Below are 20,433 nucleotides of genomic sequence, written 5' to 3'. Positions count from 1 at the left end.
CAATTGACCTGCACGTGATATAGTAGAGATGTTTATGAGTCATTAATGTATGACACCTGAATAAATTACGTAACGAAAATCCTAGAACCTAACTACCACAACTCATGTGATTGGCCCTTACGGCGGGCGCTTTAATCCGAATGGCCCGGGTGACCCTCCGGCGTTCGATTAATCTGAATGGCCTCGGGCGCCCTCCTCTGGCGTTCAGTTAATTTGAATGGCCCTCTGGCGTGGCCGAATAGTGGCTTGATTATTCCGTTCGCGAAAATATAGAGCGATGATGCATAATATTTTATGCCGAATAGTGGCGATATTTTACATAATTGCTTCCGTGTGAGGATTTACGGTGTGTGGCATCCCGCCAAGGTAGTTACGCCGCGGAGTGGTTCATTATGTAGGGGAGGCATGTGGATGTACATGTTCGGCGTTGGGTAGCGATTGTGGTAGCCGGGAAACTAGGTAAGACATAGATACAACGTGATTTTAGGGACGCAAAGAAAACCTTAATTAATATAATTATGGTAATGTATTTGTTCTTGATGTAGCTGTAGATAGATGATTATGTATGATTTTGCGAAGGGTGGGTCAAACTAATTACTTGGGCGAGGCGACCCGCTCGTGATTGAGCATGAAATGAGGCACGCGTATTTACACGTTTGTTTGGTTATTTGTTCGAGTTGAACCTAAAACCTCGATGGAGGAACTACCGCCTTATTTATGATGCGTATAGTTTGTTGTGGGGTTAGTGTGAAGTTAAGGAGCCTCAGTGGAGGAACTACCTGCCTTAATTATTATTCTTAAGGTTGTTGTATTAGTTGTTGGAAGTTAAGGCGCATCGGTGGAGGAACTAACTGCCTTATTTGTTATGTATATATATCGTATTATTATATGTTGTATTTTAGGGCTACACACCAAAGCATTGTTTATAATCTTTGACCGATTGCATGTTTGCTTATCGGGTGTGTTCATTAAATGAACATAGTTGATAAGTCTTGACAGGTTTAGTGTTGAAGAAGGTTGGCTGCTGCTTGTGGTTTGCGTTAGCATTGCATCTCAGGTTGTGTTTTGTTTTCCCTTGAGGTGATATAGATTTTTAGTTGAGATAATATTATTTGCATTTTCATTTGTAAATTGTTTTATAATGAAGAGGACTTTGTTTAAGTTAAAATTTTTATTGGTTTTAATTATCCGCATATTTTAAACTGTTTATGGGCTTTTGGAAGTGGAGAGTGCGTCACACCTCGGAGATCGAAGAGTCGGGGAACAAATAATGTTTTTTCGAATTCTGTCGAAATTCGGGGTGTGACAAGTTTGGTCGCATGTGAATTTAACTTTGGTGACCCCTAAACAATCAGACTAAGCTGCTTATCCCATAACCCATCTCTCTCACCTCTTGCTTAGGATGTCCATGCTATATCAGTAGCAAGAACTACTTGTAGTCAACAACAAATAAAAAATATTTCTTATATTTGTCCTATTCTATTATACTTTCACCCTTTCAATCTTTTTAATTGGATACTTTTTTGTTGACTTATGCTTTGGAATCATTTCTGGGAAACTGATTGATTGTGTAGTCCTTTATTGATTGGGAGCATCATTTCTAGCTTTACGCTTGGATTTTGCTATTCATCGATATTAGTCCTTAGTCCGAGTTGGTACCTTGATTTGAAGGAAGTAGTTTACACTTCTATCATTTCATCATCCTTTAAATTTTGTATTCTTTTTTTTGGATTTTGGACACACCTCTTTCAAGTAAGTGGTTGATTATTTTCACTATTATTTCCTTTAGTTTTGGTGGTGTCTTTGAATTTGGGTGGGATTATTACTTGTTGCTGAAATTTGACATTTGCAAATGTATAGCTAGTTAATAATGTGTTGTAATTCAAACAAGTGTGATTTCAAATGGCTATATGGCGTTAGCATGGTATTTTAAGTTTATAGTATTTCTTTTATGCAAATGCTTGTTTTTATGGTCCAAGTAAGACCATGGTAGCCAATTTGGTTTTAGAAATTTGATCTGTCTTTGCTATGCTTTTAAGGATTAATCTCATATTCTCTGTTAATCTATGGAATGTGTATGATAATCACAGTTAGTATAATGCGATTCATTTTCATATCAGGTTTTTGTACTCTGATATCATGTCTAATTGTCTATTGTACCATGAGGCATGAGCTAACTGTACGTTGAATAATTGACATTTAGGAGGGACTCATGTCACCGAATCACCCTATACATTCCACAAGCAATGTGCTCCAAAGTGGGATGTCACAGGTACACAACATTGTTCAATCTAGTGTTGGGTGTGGAAATTGATAATGTCATTTGTTAGTGCTCTTCAGGTATGGTTTTATGATAAACGTTGTTAATGGATACCCAACCACTTATATGCATATGGGTTGCTAGTTGATTATTTATGTTTGCACTTAAATTTGTATGAATGTTAGCTAACTTGGAATATTGATATGAATTTGTGCTCTTTTAATCCCCCATACCAAATAGATGTGGCAACTCATACTAGGAAGAATGGAGTGTAGTCTTAATATGTTTATTACTGAATTACGCTAAAAATATTCATAAGGAAAAATGAATTTGTAGGTCTTTTGAGTTTATGGAAGGGGTGGGGTTTAAGGCTTGCATATTGGTGTCTTACGCTTGTAGCAGGGACTTGGCTAAATGTTGAGGCAGGTAAGTACTTACTCTAATTTATTCATAGAATAGTTTGCTTTCTTGTTTACTAAGCTAGCTAGCTTAAATAGTTTGATTGCATGGTGTTGTAGTCTGCCCAGTTCAGTAGCACTGGACTGATTTACAGCAGCCTTTTGACATAGTTCAAATCAAATTTAGGTTTCAGCGACTTACATAATAAGATAGTATTTTATGTCCTATTTTCTAGTGAATCCTCTTTGTTGCATTTGGTTATCGTAGTCAGAAGTTACGCTCGGTCGAATATGGCCTGGTCAACACTGAAATTTTGTTCTTATACATATAGGTTTTATTTCATTAGGCTATGTTAAGTATTTGTATTGATACGACCAGATCTCATCGCTATTGGCATACAAGCATTCAATCAATCATTGTGTATACATGTAGTGGTGAATTAGTGCCTATTATTTATAAACTCATGAAGATTAGGCTTGACATACTTTCATTTGCTAGCTTATTAGTTGTCTTATGTCAGAGAGTCTTTTGTCTTATGTCAGCAAGTAAAAATAGAACTGCTTATAGTTGCCTTATGTCAGCGAGTCTTTTTCTTGTACTAGTGTAAGTTTGATTTTAGGAGTTTAAGAAAGTAGAGGTAAGTAGCTGGTGAGGGGTAGATTTTATGCCTAGTACATTGGATTTCTTCCTTTTTCTTTCATTGTTTGGGATGTTGCAACTAACTTATTAGTTTCTTTTGCTTTAATTCCTCTTGCTTATATATGAAGGCCGCCAAGTTTACTTATTCCTTATTGAGTCTACAAGAAATTACCAACTATAAATATATAAGATTGCTATATATTGTTATTCAACATTGTTATACAACTCTTGATTTTACACATGAATAGACTAGTTGACATGTTTGTCGTATTGAGATTTTCTAACTACTTCATATCTTGTTTGTCGCAGACAACTGGTCATTTATTGTCTAGGCAACCAATGGTATCACGTTCTGGACAAACATGTGAGCTGCAAAACATGGGGGGTAGAGTGGTTGCGATTGGAAGAATGCTTGGTGATCGAGCTGAAGTGCCTGAGAATGCATATCAGATCGTAGTGGACGAGATTCTAGAATTTCACGCGGAGTTGTTTGGTGCTAGAGGAAAGACCTTTGGTGACATTAACGTGGGATCTACCGTTACATGGCTTAAGGCTTTTACTAATGTAAACTAAATTATTTTCTTAAGTTATACTAAAGACTTGGTTGTGCACAAGTTGTTGTATGCATGGGATTTGTTCAAGTTGGATGAGATTTGTTCAAGTTGAAGTTTTAAGCATTCAATCAAAATATTTTGCTATTTTTCAGGTTATTTTCTTATATTTTGTTACTGTTCTTTAGTTTTTCTTAGGTGCAGCAAAAAAAAGGGGATACTAAATAAATAAATGACAGTGAACTGTTGAAATATTTCTTCCATAAATGACGGCTAAGTTTGTCGTTCTATTCAAAATAAACGTGGACCAAATTTTAAAAGAAACATGTGCTGACGACCGTCGTTGATTTACAAGTGTTAAAAGCCGTCGTTGTTTTTTAAATATTACAAGTGCCCCGAACCGTTATATTTCAAAAACTACAGCGGTTTTTATTACGGCCCTAACGACGGAATATAGCACATGTTTTCGTCGTAAACGACAGCTATGGGCTATTGTTTTTTGACTGTTTTTTTGTAGTGATCATACTCGGCTTTTTGCAATCCACATCTACAAGAAATTCAACATTTACTTGTAAAACACCGTCCACCAGTAGCTGTGATGTAAAAATGAAAGAGGCGATTACCTTCTTTGGAAAGTCTTTGAGAGATGCCAAAATAGAACCTCCAATCCCACGCTGTACTTCCTCCTCGGGAGGAGCCACAACCTTGATCTTCATGCTGCTTGGAGCAACGCCAATCCAAGCACACTCGAGCTTTTTCTGTTGGACCATCAGTAACTATTACTTCAATCGTTTCCTTTTGAACTTCAGATTGATAACTAAGACATTACACTGCTAAACCAAAGACATAACATAGAGAGAATGACACATGCAATCGATTTAGTTGCTTACCAGTTGTCCGACCAACGGCATAAAGAGAAAGAACGACGGATAGCAACATACATGGCGGGGAGCATTGAAAGTCTCAAACATGATTTGGGTCATCTTTTCACGGTTAGCCTTTGGGTTAAGGGGTGCTTCAGTGAGAAGAACATGATGCTCTTCAGGTCCCATGCGAAGCTCGTTATAAAAGGTATGATGCCAGATTTTCTCCATGTCATCCCAGTTGCTTACAATCCCATGTTCAATAGGATATTTTAGTGTCAAAATACCACGCTTGGATTAAGCCTCGTCCCCGACATAAGCATCTTTCCGGCCCATACCAACCATCACACCAGTGTTGCGAGGGCGTCCAACGATGCTAGGAAAAACAGTCGTTGGAGCATCATCCCCAGCAAATCCACCCTAAATCAAAGATTCCATCGAAACCGGTGTAAGATCAAATATTCAACGAAAAAATATCAAAAGAAAGGCGTCCGAAACCTTCCCAATCAAGAATAGGCCAAAACACATGTAGGTACAAATATTTGCAAAAGCTAGCGAAAATAGGGAACTCCAATACCTCAGCTCTCCCCAAGAAAAAAATAATAGAACAAGCGATGTTCGGGAATGAGGACTATCTAATAAGCAACAATATGCGTTACCTTGACCATTCTGTTCCATTGTCACAAACAAGAGGCTAAATGTCTCCGGCGTGCGCCATTTTCTATTGTCCGAAAGAAAGCAGGGAAAACCAACTTCGGATAAGAGAATTAGCAAATACTAAGGGACAAAGATACCACTTTGAGTTCATACAAAAACTAAAGCACCGAGACTATCTTATGAACTATGGATTAAAAAGATCGAGACATTGTAATAAATTTGACAAGTGTATTAATCGGGGATAAAAAAATGATAGGCAAATCTGACCCTAATCGAAATTGATCAATGAGAATGATGTGTTTCCATTCACCCAAGGAAACGCAGACCCTTTGAAAAACCGCGATCTCTTCGCGACTCACAACAACGGGTTACGGAATCATATTCGAGGAAGCAATATTACCAAAGACAATAAAGCAAGAATCATACCTTCAAATTGTTGAAGTGATTGATATTAATCTGGATGATGCTACTTATGTGAATTTACTCCTATCAACCATCAGTTATGCTGACAACAAATTTGAAGGTTTCTGCAAAGCAGGAAATACACTAGAAATAGTTAAGAAATCAATACTTAAGGATAGGATCAGCAACACCAAGTTTCCGCCGAAGGTAAGTGGTTTCACATTGGAAAGTGTCGGAGATTGTTTGGTCAAGTACTTATTTCCCACTCTTAGTGCCATGGGATTTGATCGTCAGGTGTTCGGAAACTGCTAATTGTGCAATAATTCTTGCAAAGCGGATCTCCAATTTCGCAAGCGGCCGATACACACCGGCAATCGATGAAATCAAGGTGCTCTATGATTAGCCATAGAATGTCCTATTGGAGTAGAGACCAAAGAGAGGAACCCCGTTTTTTCGTACAAAATTTCAGTTGGTTGCCCATCTCACAAAGAAAGATCCTTTGCTGCTTTTACAGTTGTAGGTTTCAATTGGAGTGAAGATGGAAGAAGAGAAAGAGATAGGAGAGAGAATAAGAGAGAGGAATAGGATCGAGGTTTGGGGTTTGGGGTTTTTCCTTTTTAGGACCCGATTTTTAAAACGTTCGTGAGTATATTTCGCATGATATTTCAAATTTTAGATCAAGTCCGTTTAAGTACATCCGCTTAAGAGCGGGGCTGATATATAATATTTAAAAAAATAAAAAAATAATAAAAATAAAAAAAAATAATCATCACTGAGATCATATGGTTAAACGGTTCTTCAAACTTCAAGGGTGACCCTAGTTAGCACTACCCCATATCATTTACATGCAGTACACACATTTCAAGAGCCGTTTCCAATTTGTAGTCATCATGTATTATTAGCTCCATTATACCAACTTCAGTTATACATTTGTACATCCAAATATTATTATTATTTTCATTTTACTTTCATCTCACATGTTAATTAATCACACAATAATGTCTACCATCAATTTTTTTCATATTTTAACAATAACATTTTCTTATATTTGCCAAATTTTTTTGTTAAGAATCGTCCAACAACAACTCGAAATAATAATTAAGCTTCTAAATACTTGACAAAACACTCTTCAATTAATAATTTCATCAAAGCATGTAAAAATTTCACTTTCATCTAAACACAAGAAATAAAGACAAAATAAATAACATGTATATTACATAAAGAGCTAGTTGTTCTTCGAACTCACCATACGATGCTCCACAAGATATCTTACAGTATCACAAACACCAGATGAAATAAGATTTGAAGTAAACCCCAAGAATATTTTACACTTTGTAGACTCTCTAAACTCCAAATCTCTCTCTTCTTCACTACAACCTTCCACCAAAGCTTCATCTGAAAGCCTCCAATCAATCTAAATCAAACAACAAAATTATAACTTTAAACTAAAAACGAAAAATAAAACAAGCTCAATGAAATAAAAAAAAGTACCATTTCATTGACAATTTCAATTGCTTCACCAAGATTAGACGCTTGAAAACTAGTTGACACCATTGATTTGAGAAGCTCAGAATAGTTAACTCCAATTTATTGAAATCATAACCATGGATCTTTTGATATTTGCCTTGAAGCATATGAATCCACTTGAGCCACCAATAAATTTTTCCCTTCTTTTATGTGAATAATAAATATATAGTAAAAGTAAGACTCACTTCGTCGAGTTACTTTGGGACCAAGGACTTGTCCATCGCTTGTAAAGTTATAAGGCACATCCAATCTATAATATAACTGAGTAGTCATTTGCCTTTTTCAAAACTTGTACGAACTTATATTTTCAACAAACACGAACACACGTTGTTCTGCCAGACAACTACAAGAAATTCAAAGTTAAGTTTTTGGGTTTTAAGTTCGAGTTGTGGTCTATATGGATTCCAAAGAATAATCTGGGCTGTCAGAAATTCAGCATGAATAATCCTAGCAAATTGCACTAGAACCTGTAAGTTAAGTACTTTCATAAAACATAACAGAGCAATTGCTAAAAGGTTAGCACAAAGAAAACAAAAGAAAAACACCACGCGCACAAAACCTGATAATAAATTCTTAAAGCAGCTTCACTTATTACTTTGGTTCAAGGCTTTCAAGACATAAAGCCTAAAGTACTACGTGAAAGTCCTTTTATGAATTGATATCTAACGAACGTGGAGCTTCAAGCTTATTTCGGAGATATGGGGTTCCATTTCAATATGATATCTAACGAAAGTAACGTCCTATTTTCAAAAAATGGCATCCGCTTATTTACCGAACACCACCTCAATATTTTCTTTCGGATACTAACTGCCAAAAACAACATTACAGCCCCATAGTTCAAAGGGAAGCCGGGGCAGGCCTACAAGGATCATTGTTGTGAGCCGACTGGGTAAAAGACAGAAGTCCTTCTACTTAGCCACTGACAATTATTAACTCAGTGCAGTCAACTAAGGGTTCAGCTGCTGCAACTGTACGAGGCAAAGTACTACTAAAAACGACTCCACTTTCAGGTGTCTCAAAATTGGCTTGTTCAAGCTCAATTCCAGCAGCAAGAAGCCCCCTAAATAGACCTAAACACCTACAACTGCAAGATAACCAGCCAGGCGATTCGCCCCAATTGCGCCTATCTGTCAGCCTCTGATACTTGTGCACATCCTCCTTCGCAAGTTCCAGATCCCCCCTCAGACGCTTCAACTCTCGCTCTTGCCCTTCATATATCTTCCCTAACTTTGCATGCAACATCTTCTCAGTATTATGCTGAAAAGTTACTTCAGCCAAATCTTTCAACGCATGCATCTTCGCTGCTCAGCCACATGTAGGTCCCCACGCACAACGCTATTCACAGCCTCCACCTCCTCAAGACGCGCCCTCAAATCAGCAATCTCAGCCGACTTTGACTGCATCTCCATATCAGATGAAGCCGAAACCAACACTAGCACCTCCAACTGCTGTACATAGAGCATATTCTACACCAAAACAACAAGTCAAGACACAATCAGCTACTGTTAGGAATATACAACTTAATTGTACTTACTCTTTACCAATTACCAAACTATACAAACCTTTTGTCTTGTAAGTGTCTTATACTTCTTAATTAAATCCAAGCCTAGTGTAGATACACTATGTCCTAAAGACAGATTTTCCCCCTCATGGTGCTTGAAGGTTGATGGGAAACTGTCTCCCAAGATAAAACGGATTTCCTTCTATAGAAAGCTAGCACTTCAATACTATAGAATCAACGAACACAACATAGTATTTGACTAAGAACAGAGGGAGAAGAGAAAGATCAAAACTTTATGTGATCTAGTGTATTTTTCTCTCCAAATTCATTCACTATTTATAGGTGAGTGGTGCCTCTTGAAACAGCGGTGACTCTTGGGAAAAAGTAAGCAACTCTTTGAAAAGTCACATGTTTGAAAAAGACACACCATTTTCGGCATAAAGCAATTGTTTTGAACCCGATTATTTCGAAAAGGTCACTTTTTTCGGCATGATGCACTTTTTCGAACCACTGCACATTTCGAAAGGTCGCACCTTTTCGGCATAATGCACTGTTTCGAACAAGTGCATCATTTTGAAAAAGTTTTTCTCACATTACGTACTGTTTCAAGAAAAAACTCATTTCATCTTAAGTGGGGTAACTTGGGAGACAAACTACTCATTCATATTTTAATGGATTTGTGCAAATTCATTTTTTTCTAACAATCCCCCACATGAATGAAAATTTGGCTTCTTCTATCATAAACATCGGTTTACGTTCTTTTACAAATGAAAAGATCTTTGCATCGAGTCAAGTAGCATGGGAGGCCTTGAACTTGCCTTAGTGAAAGACGATCGATTTAATTGGACGATCGGTAGACTTCAATTAATGTCCTTGAACCGTCGACCATTTGTATAAACCTAGACAATCATCTTCACGCAATACATTCTCGAATCTTGTTGGTTCTCACGCGTTTGTGTTCATTTTGGCCTTGAACACTTCTTGGTTTCGGATAGTGCTTTTGAGACATTTGCCTTTAAAATTCTCATAGAAGCCCCCCCACCGCACTAACATAGGTGATTTCTATAAAGAGTATCTGCAATACTCCACTTGGATAGCATAACTTTCCAAGATATAGTAAATCATTAAAAGCTTGACTTATCCCGGTTCTCACGGCCCGGATATGCAGCATCTTATATAGGAATGGGTTAGAGTATATTATTACTCTAGATCTTGGTGAGTCACAAACATAATTCGGTTGGCCCATTGAACCTAGATCTTGGGATCTCAAATCAACTAGGTTGGTTTTCCATTATGATGACTCTTGGTTGATTATCTCAAAGGCTTTAAGCCCATTCCCCTTGATAATCTTTCTACTTGCTCTCTTGTTAAACCTTTTGTAAGCGGATCCGCAATGTTACCTTTTGACCTTACATAGTCGATTGAGATAACTCCATTTGAGAGCAATTGTCTAACGGTGTTATGTCTACGACGTATGTGTCGAGACTTCCCGTTATACATGCTACTCTATGCTCTACCAATAGCAGATTGGTACATCCGGTGTATACCTTTCTTTGGCACAAGTTTAGCCCAGTTTGGAATATCCTCCAAGAAATTTCGAAGCCACTCAGCTTCTTCTCCAGCCTTGTCTAATGCTATGAATTATGATTCCATAGTGGACCTTGCTATGCACGTTTGCTTTGAGGATTTCCAAAAAAATTATGCATCTCTCCTAGAGTAAAACACCACATTTGATGTCTTTTGAGTAATGCTTCAACAAATTTCCAATTTTGAATGAATTAATTCAAGGAGATTCATAATCCCCCACATTTTCCCAATTTCTCATGACAAAGTCAATAAATTGGAAAACCATTTAGATATATGTTTAGCAAGTGAGGCGTCTTGTTAAAGAATGTCACATATCATTCATATAGTGTCGAAACACTTCTAAGACCTCAATTTTGCTTATAAGTATGCTTACAGAACAATATCTTAAACAATCTTCTTTATTGGCACTCTTTGGCGCAATAGTAAAACGCATATATCTTACAAATAATACAATATTTTTAGAACCCTTTTAGCACCAGCCATTCCTAACATCTGGAATGAAGCAAGGATTCTCGGAATCTTGGATCATAATTCCCTCCAAGTGTGGCATTACCACCACCTTGTTTGCTTTCAAGAAGTCCATTCCAAGAATGACTTGAAAATGGTCTAAGCGAGCTACCATCAGGTCCACCTTTCCTCGCCCAGTTGTGCATCTTAATGTCAACTTCCAAAGCCGAGTCCTTTCACCGGTTGGCTTCTTGGTTCAAGCCCCTCATAAGAGCAGCCGTACATTCTGCGAAGTTTCAATCCAATAGCCTCGGATACATACTTTCGAGATTAGCGTATGAGTTGAACCGGTATCCACCATTGCTAATAGACACCGTAGTTGTTGAGTTCCACTTCTACAAACATAAGGTCATCATCGGGGACCAAAATGTTCATACCATTCAACGAACTAGTAGGTAAAGCAAATGAAATAGGAACGGCATGAATAGGAGAACACGGTGGTGTTGTCATTTATATTCTAAAATAGAAACCCACTTTGTTATTCACGAAAACCAAAAGCATAAACAAATTATATTCACTAAAGAAGATACACTCACAAATTCAACGAACATTACATTTGTCATTTGTTCACAAGAGGCTTTTTTGTTAGCTACTCTCAAGAGGCTTGGACATCCCTCTGTGTATAGACCAAGTGATTGTTTGCGTAAGTTATTAAAATAACACAGTCAATTTTAAGCACCTTTTGCAAACCAAAATCATGAAAAGCCGCCACTTATATGTTTTTTTTTTAAAACTGGAACTTCAAGACACCAAGCATACTTGGTTGCCTTTATGCGTGTTTAAACCATTAACCATTTCTTGCCAACAGGTGGTACCATGTTTTACCTTTTCAAATATTCACTTTTCGAACATGTGTCCTTTCGTCATATCAATATGGGATAATTTTGGCTTTACCGTGTACAATGTCCGTTCGAATCAATATCAATTAATTTTTAGAACATGTGTACAATAAGGCATGTGTCCTTTCGAACATGCGTTATTCCGAACATACGAACCTTTTCGCTGTTACTACCTCAGAAGGGCCCAAGCCATAATTAAAATTATTTGCTTACTTGTCTTTGCCTTTTGGTCTATGGGTAGCTCAAGGGCATGCAATTAACTAGAAATACAATAATACATACCTTCCCCAGTTACAAAAAACGTGTCTGCGACATATCAATATTTTGACCACCGTTTCTCAAAGAAACGTGAACAAAACACTTAAAAAAAATAAGTTCATTAACAATAAGTATAGCCAAAATTAATTCAACCAAATTAATACAAGGCAATAGAGATCTGTCTCTAAGTGTGACATTACAAGACACTTACAAGACAAAAGGTTTGTATAGTTTGGTAATTGGTAAAGAGTAAGTACAATTAAGTTGTATATTCCTAACAACTTAAGACAGATTTTCCCCCTCACGGCGCTTGAAGGTTGATGGGAAACTGTCTCCCAAAATAGAACGGATTTCCTTCTATAGAAAGCTAGCACTTCAATACTATAGAATCAGCGAACACAACATAGTATTTGACTAAGAACAGAGGGAGAAGAGAAAGATCAGAACTCTGTGTGATCTGGTGTATTTTTCTCTCCAAATTCATCCACTATTTATAGGTGAGTGGTGCCTCTTCGAAACAACATAGTGACTCTTGGGAAAAAGTAAGCAACTCTTTGAAAAGTCACATGTTTCGAAAAGACATACCATTTCGGCATAAAGCACTGTTTCGAACCAGTGCCTATTTCGAAAGGTCACACCTTTTCAGCATGATACACTGTTTTGAACCAGTGCACATTTCGAAAGGTCGCACCTTTTCGGCATAATGCACTGTTTCGAACAAGTGCATCATTTTGAAAAGGTTTTTCTCACATTACGTACTGTTTCAAGAAAAAACTCATTTCATCTCAAGTGGGGTAACTTGGGAGACAAACTACTCATTCATGGATTTGTGCAAATTCATTTTTTTTCTAACAGCTACATGGGTACATACAAAATGACTTATGAAGACAAACGAAGAATTTGCACTTACCCGATAAGCGCTCACCATAGCAGTTCTACAACCGTTATTCCTTCCACCAGCATGTGATCGGCTTCCAGCATAATTGAGTCCACCAAGCCTCTTGCCATTGGCGCTCGTTTATAAGCCACATCTGTGCGCCTCACTCGGCTCACCCTTCCATAGTCCACAATAGTAGCTTTCCAAACATAATCATCCTCTTTATCCTTCAGTAACCTAGCCACTAGTCTACTAGGCCCGGTCACCCTCTCTCTAGTGTGTGGACCCTCATAAATGGTCCACATGGCTTTACCTGATCCTCCTCATTTGTGGCCTCTTTGGATCGACTTGTGTAGTGAGACATCCAACTCGATGGAATGCTCAGCAGCACAATGCCTATATGGACCAGTTGGGCATGATCTCTGGACATGACACCCAGACTGGACCCTTCATATCTACAGACCTAGCCCTGGTTCGTAGCCAGGTCATAACATGGCATGTGGGCCAAGCCTCACTATAAGCTCATAATCAGCTGCAAACTAGGGATATATTTTTTACTCTATCCAATATAACTGAAAAATAGGGATAGATTTTGGCTCTATCCAATGTAACTGAAAACAAGGGATAGATTTTGGCTCTATCAATGTAACTGAAAACAATGGATAAGGATCCATATCCGGATATTCCCTAGTTTTTTGGATGGTTACATATTGAAAAGTTTTTACCAACATAACTACATTGGAAAACTCCACACTCCAGAGATTTTCAGAAAGACTTGATCCTTCTGGGGTATGTAGGCAGCCACTGAACTAAAAAGTGGTTCAGTCTCAACAACTAAGACATTTTTTCTTATGCAACAAGTTCAACAAGGTGCGCAAGTTCTAAAATTGTTTTGTAGTAGCGATGATACTCTCGCAGGTGGTGATATTCAGAAGGTCAGTTTTTGTTTTAAAAGTATCTGGGTAGATCTGTTGTGCTTTAATTTTTGCCCGACATCTTTTGGCGCCGTTTGTGGGGAATCAACCCACGACTACGTTCTTCTCTTTTATTATATTGAATATCACGATCAATGGCTGCTAGTAGACCCAAAATAAATCAAAAGGTGGCTAACACCAGTCAGGCTCTAGAAATTGCACAAAACCTTCCTCCTAATGCTGAAAAAGCACAGCACACAGTTGCCGACAAGGTTCATGCTCAACATCAGTATACGCGTTAGATTCCCCCACAAAATCTGGACGCCTAGCATGAAGAAGAAGATTTGGTGGAAAACCTGCGAATTACTATTCTAGCAGGGGAACAAGATGCAACTAGGGATACTCGAGTCATCACACACAGAGATGGAGTTGCATCTGCTGGGGCAAGACCATCGATGCTGCCTCAGCGTCTGCAGCAACGCCTTGGGCCTAGGTCGAGTGATATTTCCACCCAATCTGGACCATCCACATTGCCTAGGCGTTTGCAAGGCCGCCTTGGGCCTAGATCGTGCCCTCAAGATCTAAGCCACAATGCTCACCCATCTGATGAAGAAACTCTAATGTCCATGTTGCTCAGGCTGACCAGAGAAAACAATCAACTTAGGAGAAATGACGACAAAATGCCTAGGGTAGAAAACTCTCAGCAGGAATCTTCCGTACCAAGGGAGAGCAGGTCTCAAAAGAGGAGGCATCATCCAAGGTGCCATGCCTCCAACTGCACCCAAAACCTCAAAACTCCAATTGTGGAGCGTTTAGGTGGTGCTGATGCTGTACTAGGACGAATTCATAGCCCACAACGTCACCGAAGCATATCAGTGTCAAGACGTTCCCAGTACTCCAAGGAACGATCAATGTCAGTTTCTGGATATTCCTCTTCGAATCAAATCGATCTAGAGCGCGACATGCAACGCTCTCACAGTTTGGTACTACAAAGAGGACAATACATACCAGCTCGAGGTAACAGAAGATTTGATCGTAGTCTAGGAGGTTCATATGCCTCAGAATCTGAATACAATGGTTCGAGGAACACTCGCCGGAGGACTAATGGAGGTTATCAAAGAGCTGGAGGTAGAAGAGGTAGCCAACAGTGGGCCAAAAGCCACAGAACTGGAGCCCTCCACAATTTTGTGGGTGGTTATGCTTGAACCAGAGAGCTAAACCCACGCAGGGCTGAAGCAAATTTCAGGCAACATAGACATGACTCTGTTGAGCCAAGCTGGAGCCCTGAAAGGAGAAACCATACCTACAAAGTCGGCACAAACAATGTCGCTCTGCAGGAAAATAGTGACAACTTGAATGAGCAGCGAGTCCAAGAACTCATTAGAACTACCATGGATTCCAAAGCTACTCGGGAATATAAACGACATAAACTGTAATCAAAGGACCTGAAGAATCTCTTTTATAAATGAAATCAGAGATTACATTTTCCCTGGTTCTTTCAAACAACCTTTAGTCCCAACCTACGATGATGTAGATGGTTGTCCAGATGAGCACTTGATGAAGTACAGATCATCTATGGCTCTTTTTAATAACAATGATGCGATGATGTGCATAATGTTCCAAGCTACCCTTAGCGGAGAAGCTTTGACATGGTTTAACGAGCTCCGTCCTCGTTCAATCCATACATTTCCACAGCTCGCCGACAAGTTTTCAAAACATTATCGCTACAACAGGAAGACCATAAAAGGTTCTGGAACTCTTTTCAACCTCCACATGGAGAAAGGAGAAAGCATTCGAGACCTTGTCAGAAAACTCAGGGTGCTGCTCAAGGAGGTCAACAATGTCCCAGATGTTGTTGTTGTGCAAGCTTTCAAAAATGCTCTTCCTTTTGATAAGTCTAGTTTGTACAACTCACTAACTATGAAACCTCCAGAAACAGTTCAGGATTTGCTGGTGAGAGTAGAATCGTATGCTACTATTCAGGAAGATTCAAAGTACAAGCAGCAAAATGATTTTTCAAGTGATAAAGGAAAGCAAGAATAATAACAGGGTGACAAAGACATAAAGAAACATAACAAAGATGCCAAAACTGGCATCTCACAGAGTCAGAAACAAGATGACCGCCCGAGCAAAGATCTTACTCTTCCAGAGCTCAGCGTCAATCTCTCAGAATTGTATGACAAGCTCAAAGGAAAACTCTCCAAGTCGTTCCCTATGAAACCTGATACTGAGGGAAGGAGAGATAAGTCAAAGAAATGCAAGTATCACAATGATTTCGGCCATACTTTGAATGGCTGTTATGCATTCAAGAAGGAGATCTCCAGAATGGTAGATGGGGGACAGCTGAAGGAGTATCTAAAGGGTAGTCAAAAGTTAGCTCATGGAAATCTGATCAAGCACGATGTGGTAGCTGTATGTCATGCTCAGGCAGCTGTTTGCTCATCCAACCGTGAAAGAAAATGGAGCATGAAGCGCAAGATTCAAAAAATTGGTAGTTGGAATCACGTAAACAGTATCAACTTTAAATCTAGGTTCTATGCTGAGACTATTGTAGAAGGAGGACTAACTTTCACTGAAGAAGATGAGCGAGGAGTCTACTATCCTCACAATGATGTTGTGGTGATTACAGCATAGGTTGGCATCCGCAGAGTCCAAAGAATTCTGATAGACACCGGCAGCTCTGCCTGTATCTTATTCTCTGGATGCTATTCTGTCATGAATCTCGAAGATGATCTTATTCAGGAAGATGATACTATACTCCAATTATCGGCTTTAATGGTGCTCTAGCTAAAAAGGTTGGTAAAATTAATTTGCCAATCACAGTAGGTCCTAAGGTTGTAGGAGTTGATTTTGTTCTAGTAGACTGCCCATCCACATATAATGTCATTCTAGGCAGAGATTGGCTTCATGCAATGCATACAGTGGTGTCCACTTATCACCAAGCTGTTAAGTTTCCAACAGCAGAGGGAACTTGTAAGATCCGAAGTGACCAAATTGCATCTTTGAAATGCCATGAGCATGCGATGGATGATTATAAAAAGTCTAAGGTCAGAGGACACACAATTCTCAACACTGAGCAGAAATAGCAATTACAGTAGAGCTGGACCATAGCACCAACGAGGGTAGCCAAAGCACCTCGGGAGGCACCAACCAAGGGACCTCCAATAGTCGATAAGATGAAAGAAGTGTAGATAGGAGAAGAAGAAAGTCAAACCACCTTCATTTCTGAAGAACTTTCTGAAACAGAGAAAGAGGCTTTGGTGGCCTTATTGAAAAGTAACATAGTTATCTTTGCTTGGAATCTAATAGATATGCCCGGTATTGACCCCAGCGTCACTTGTCATAGATTAGATATCGACCCAAAAGTCAAACCGGTAAGGCAGAAACCACGGAGAATGGCCCCAGACAGGAAACTCTTAGTGAACAAGGAGATTGACAAATTATTGGAGGCTGGATTTATTCGACCAGTTGAATACCCAACTTGGGTTTCCAACATTGTAGCAGTACTAAAGAAGAATGGGAAGCTCAGAATTTGTGTCGACTTCATAGACATGAATGAAGCTTGCCCATTGCATCCTTATCTTATACCCAGAATTTCAGATATGGTGGATGCGACATATGGCTTCAATAAACTATCTTTTATGGATGCAAGCTTAGGATATTATCAGATTGTACTGCACTATGATGACCAGGAGTATACAACATTCATCATAGACAGAGGCCTATATTGCTATGTTGTTATGCCATTCGGCCTAAAGAATGCTAGAGCCACATACCAAAAGCTTGTTAATACTATATTTGCTGATCTTATTGGGGTTATTATGGAGGTTTATATTGACAACATGGTTGTGAAGTCAAGCGAAGAATGCGATCATCTTGCTGACCTGCAGAAAGTATTTGATCGACTAAAGAAATACAAAATGAGGCTTAACCCTACCAAATGTTCATTTGGCCTATCTTCAGGCAAATTCTTAGGGTTCATGATGACCCACAGGGGAATTGAAGCTAACCCAGAGCAAATTCGAGCTATTCTCGACATGCCACCCCCTACCTGCAGAAAGGAAGTGCATAGGCTCTTAGGTCGTCTTGCGGCTCTCAACCATTTCATATCTCGATACTCTGATAAATGTAAGCCGTTCTTTCAAATTCTGAAAGGTGCATCAACCTGGAATGAAGATTGTGAAAAGGTTTTCTCTGAAGTCAAAGCCTACCTTACCTCTCCCCCAATTTTGGTTAGTCCAAAGGCTGGAGAACCTGTAGGAATTTATCTTGTTGCAACTGACTCTGCAGCTAGTGCAGTCATTTTTGTTGATGATTCTGAAGAAAAGCCGGTTCATTTTGTTAGCAAAACACTAACTGCAGCAGAAAGTCATTACTCCAAAATTGAGATAGTCACGTTGGCCTTAGTACATGCAGCTCGGCGGTTGAAGCCGTATTTTCAGGGGAGAACGGTGAGGGTTTATACTGAGTATCCTTTACGAAAGACCCTTGGCAAACAGGAGGAATAAAAATAGGTTGATTGAATGGTCGAGTTACCTAAGTGCATATGATATTGTTTATGAGCCAAGGACTGCAGAAAAGGGGCATGCTCTAGCCTCTCTTATGGCAGATTTTCATGTGGATGAGATCCAATTGAGTCCAGAATTAGCAGAAGTAGAACAACTTCCTGATCATTCTGTTCAGTTCCCTGCACAAACTGAGGAATTCTCACCCAGTACATCCGATTCTGGGGGCCAGCGCATTCTTGGCAGTAATCAAGCTCTCTAGACCATCTTCACCCACGGTTCAAAAAATGCATCCGAATCTGGTCTAGGTTGTGTACTTATCAACCCTGAAGGACAGAAAGTTGAAAGGTCAGTCAAACTAGGCTTTTCTGCCTCTAATAATGAAGCCGAATATGAAGCTGTTATCTATGGTATGAATGCCGCACTTAAGCTGGGAGCGAAGAACATTCAAATGCTAACAGATTCTCGCTTGGTGGCTAATCAATTTGGTGGTACTTTTCAAGCAAGAGATGAAAGGATGGCAACATATTTGACAGTCATACATAAATTGGCTGTGCAATTTGACAAAATCTCTATCAGTCAAAGGCCAAGAAATGAAATCACGCACGCTGATGCACTAGCTTACCTCTCTGCAGCTGTCCAGCTAGATGAACCAAGAGAAATCCAAATTGATTTCCAACAAGAGCCGGGGATCAATCTACAACCAATGAGACTTCATGAGGCATATGTTATAGAGTGTAACACATTACAAGTCTGTGTTGTTAACACTCGACGAAGAAAAAGAGAACAGGTAGATCGTGCATCTTCAGAATCTAAAGATCCAGTTGATGCTGAGGATCGCCAGACATTGGCATCCTTACGCAAACAACTCAAAAGAAAGCATCCCACATTCAATGATTCAGATCAAGGAATGAACCCTTGTAACCTTGGCAGTATTGGGGGCGACCATGAAGATACTGGGGGAGACATCATCCCCACCGAAAGTGAAAAGTCTAAATCTGAAGCAGAATCTGAAGAGGAAACTCTTGATGATTTAGAGATAAGGGACTTAGAAATCTTCGCACTGGAAAAATCTGATTGGAGGCTACCCTTCATTGAGTATCTAAACTCAGGGAATCTCCCCATAGAGAAAGCTTTATCTCAGAAGGTTAAGCGAGAGGCATGGAAATTCACAGTATTGTTTACTAAAGAAAGAGTCACTCGACTTTACAAAAGACCAATGGGGTTCGGGCCACAGTTAAGATGTCTTACCCCAGAGCAAGGCGAAATGATACTTAAAGAAATTCATGCAGGTGTTTGTGGGAATCACTCGAGGAGGTCGCAGTCTTGCCCACAAGGCTTTAACACAGGGTTATTGGTGGCCGTACATGCAAAGAGATGCAAAACGAATCACTCAAATTTGTGTGTCATGCCAGAAACATGCTAAAGTTGGAAAACTACCAGCCATAGAATTGCACCCAATTCTCAACCCTTGGCCTTTCTCAAAATGGGGGCTCGACATTGTGGGACCTTTGCCTAGGGCACCTGGAAGAGTTCATTTTTTGTTGGTGACTACCGACTACGTACTTTACAAAGTGGGTCGAAGCCACAGCTTTGGCTTCAATAACTACTACTGATGTAAAGCAATTTCTGTGGCGTGGTGTTATCTGCAGGTTCGGAGTACCTTCATAATTAGTATCAGATAACGGTTCCCAATTTGGCTCCATAGAGATGCAACAATTCTGTGGGTCTATGAGCATAAAGCACAACTTTTCTGCTCCTTACCATCCTGAAGCAAACGGCCAAGCAGAGGCTACTAATAGGGTAATCCTAGATACCCTTAAGAAAAGGTTTACTGGAGCTAAAGGCAACTGGGTTCGTCAGCTGCCCGCTGTCCTATGGGCATATAGGACTACTCCTAGAAAGTCCACAGGTTTTTCACCATACTCTTTAGCATATGGTGCAGAAGCAGTACTCCCAACAGAAATCATGGCGCCAATAGCCAGAACTGAAGCAGTAAAATCCGGAGTTGAAGATGAAGTCTTAGCTTACGACAAAGCTCTTATTGATGAACGTCGGGATACAGCTCTTCAGCAATTAGTCAAATATTAAGAAAACATGAAGCGCAGTCATGATACAAAACTCAGAGAACCTGTCTTCAAACCTGG

The 20,433-nt window shown here is 39.4% G+C and overlaps 2 protein-coding genes across 2 annotated transcripts; one reads left to right on the top strand and one right to left on the bottom strand.

Annotated features, from left to right (window-relative positions):
* Positions 1-5,795: 5,795 nt before the first annotated feature.
* Positions 5,796-7,758, bottom strand: LOC147496649 (deoxyhypusine synthase-like). The gene is made up of 3 exons (XM_086562472.1): positions 7,263-7,758; positions 7,018-7,185; positions 5,796-5,896 (listed from the first exon to the last, which is right to left on the bottom strand). The coding sequence occupies exons 1-3, from the start codon at positions 7,323-7,325 to the stop codon at positions 5,870-5,872; spliced, it is 258 nt and encodes an 85-aa protein (XP_086418598.1). The 5' UTR covers positions 7,326-7,758; the 3' UTR covers positions 5,796-5,869.
* A 7,598-nt stretch (positions 7,759-15,356) lies between these two features.
* Positions 15,357-16,415, top strand: LOC147496648 (uncharacterized). Its single transcript, XM_086562625.1, has 2 exons — positions 15,357-15,734; positions 15,831-16,415. Exons 1-2 carry the CDS (start codon positions 15,357-15,359, stop codon positions 16,413-16,415), a joined length of 963 nt encoding a protein of 320 aa, XP_086418751.1.
* Positions 16,416-20,433: the final 4,018 nt, after the last annotated feature.

The sequence above is a fragment of the Coptis chinensis genome, chromosome 5 (assembly GCF_015680905.1).
Source record: "Coptis chinensis isolate HL-2020 chromosome 5, ASM1568090v1, whole genome shotgun sequence".
In the NCBI taxonomy this organism is placed as follows: domain Eukaryota; kingdom Viridiplantae; phylum Streptophyta; class Magnoliopsida; order Ranunculales; family Ranunculaceae; genus Coptis; species Coptis chinensis.
The sequence above is the reverse complement of the archived record's forward strand: the minus strand, read 5'-3'. Positions and strand labels throughout refer to the sequence as shown.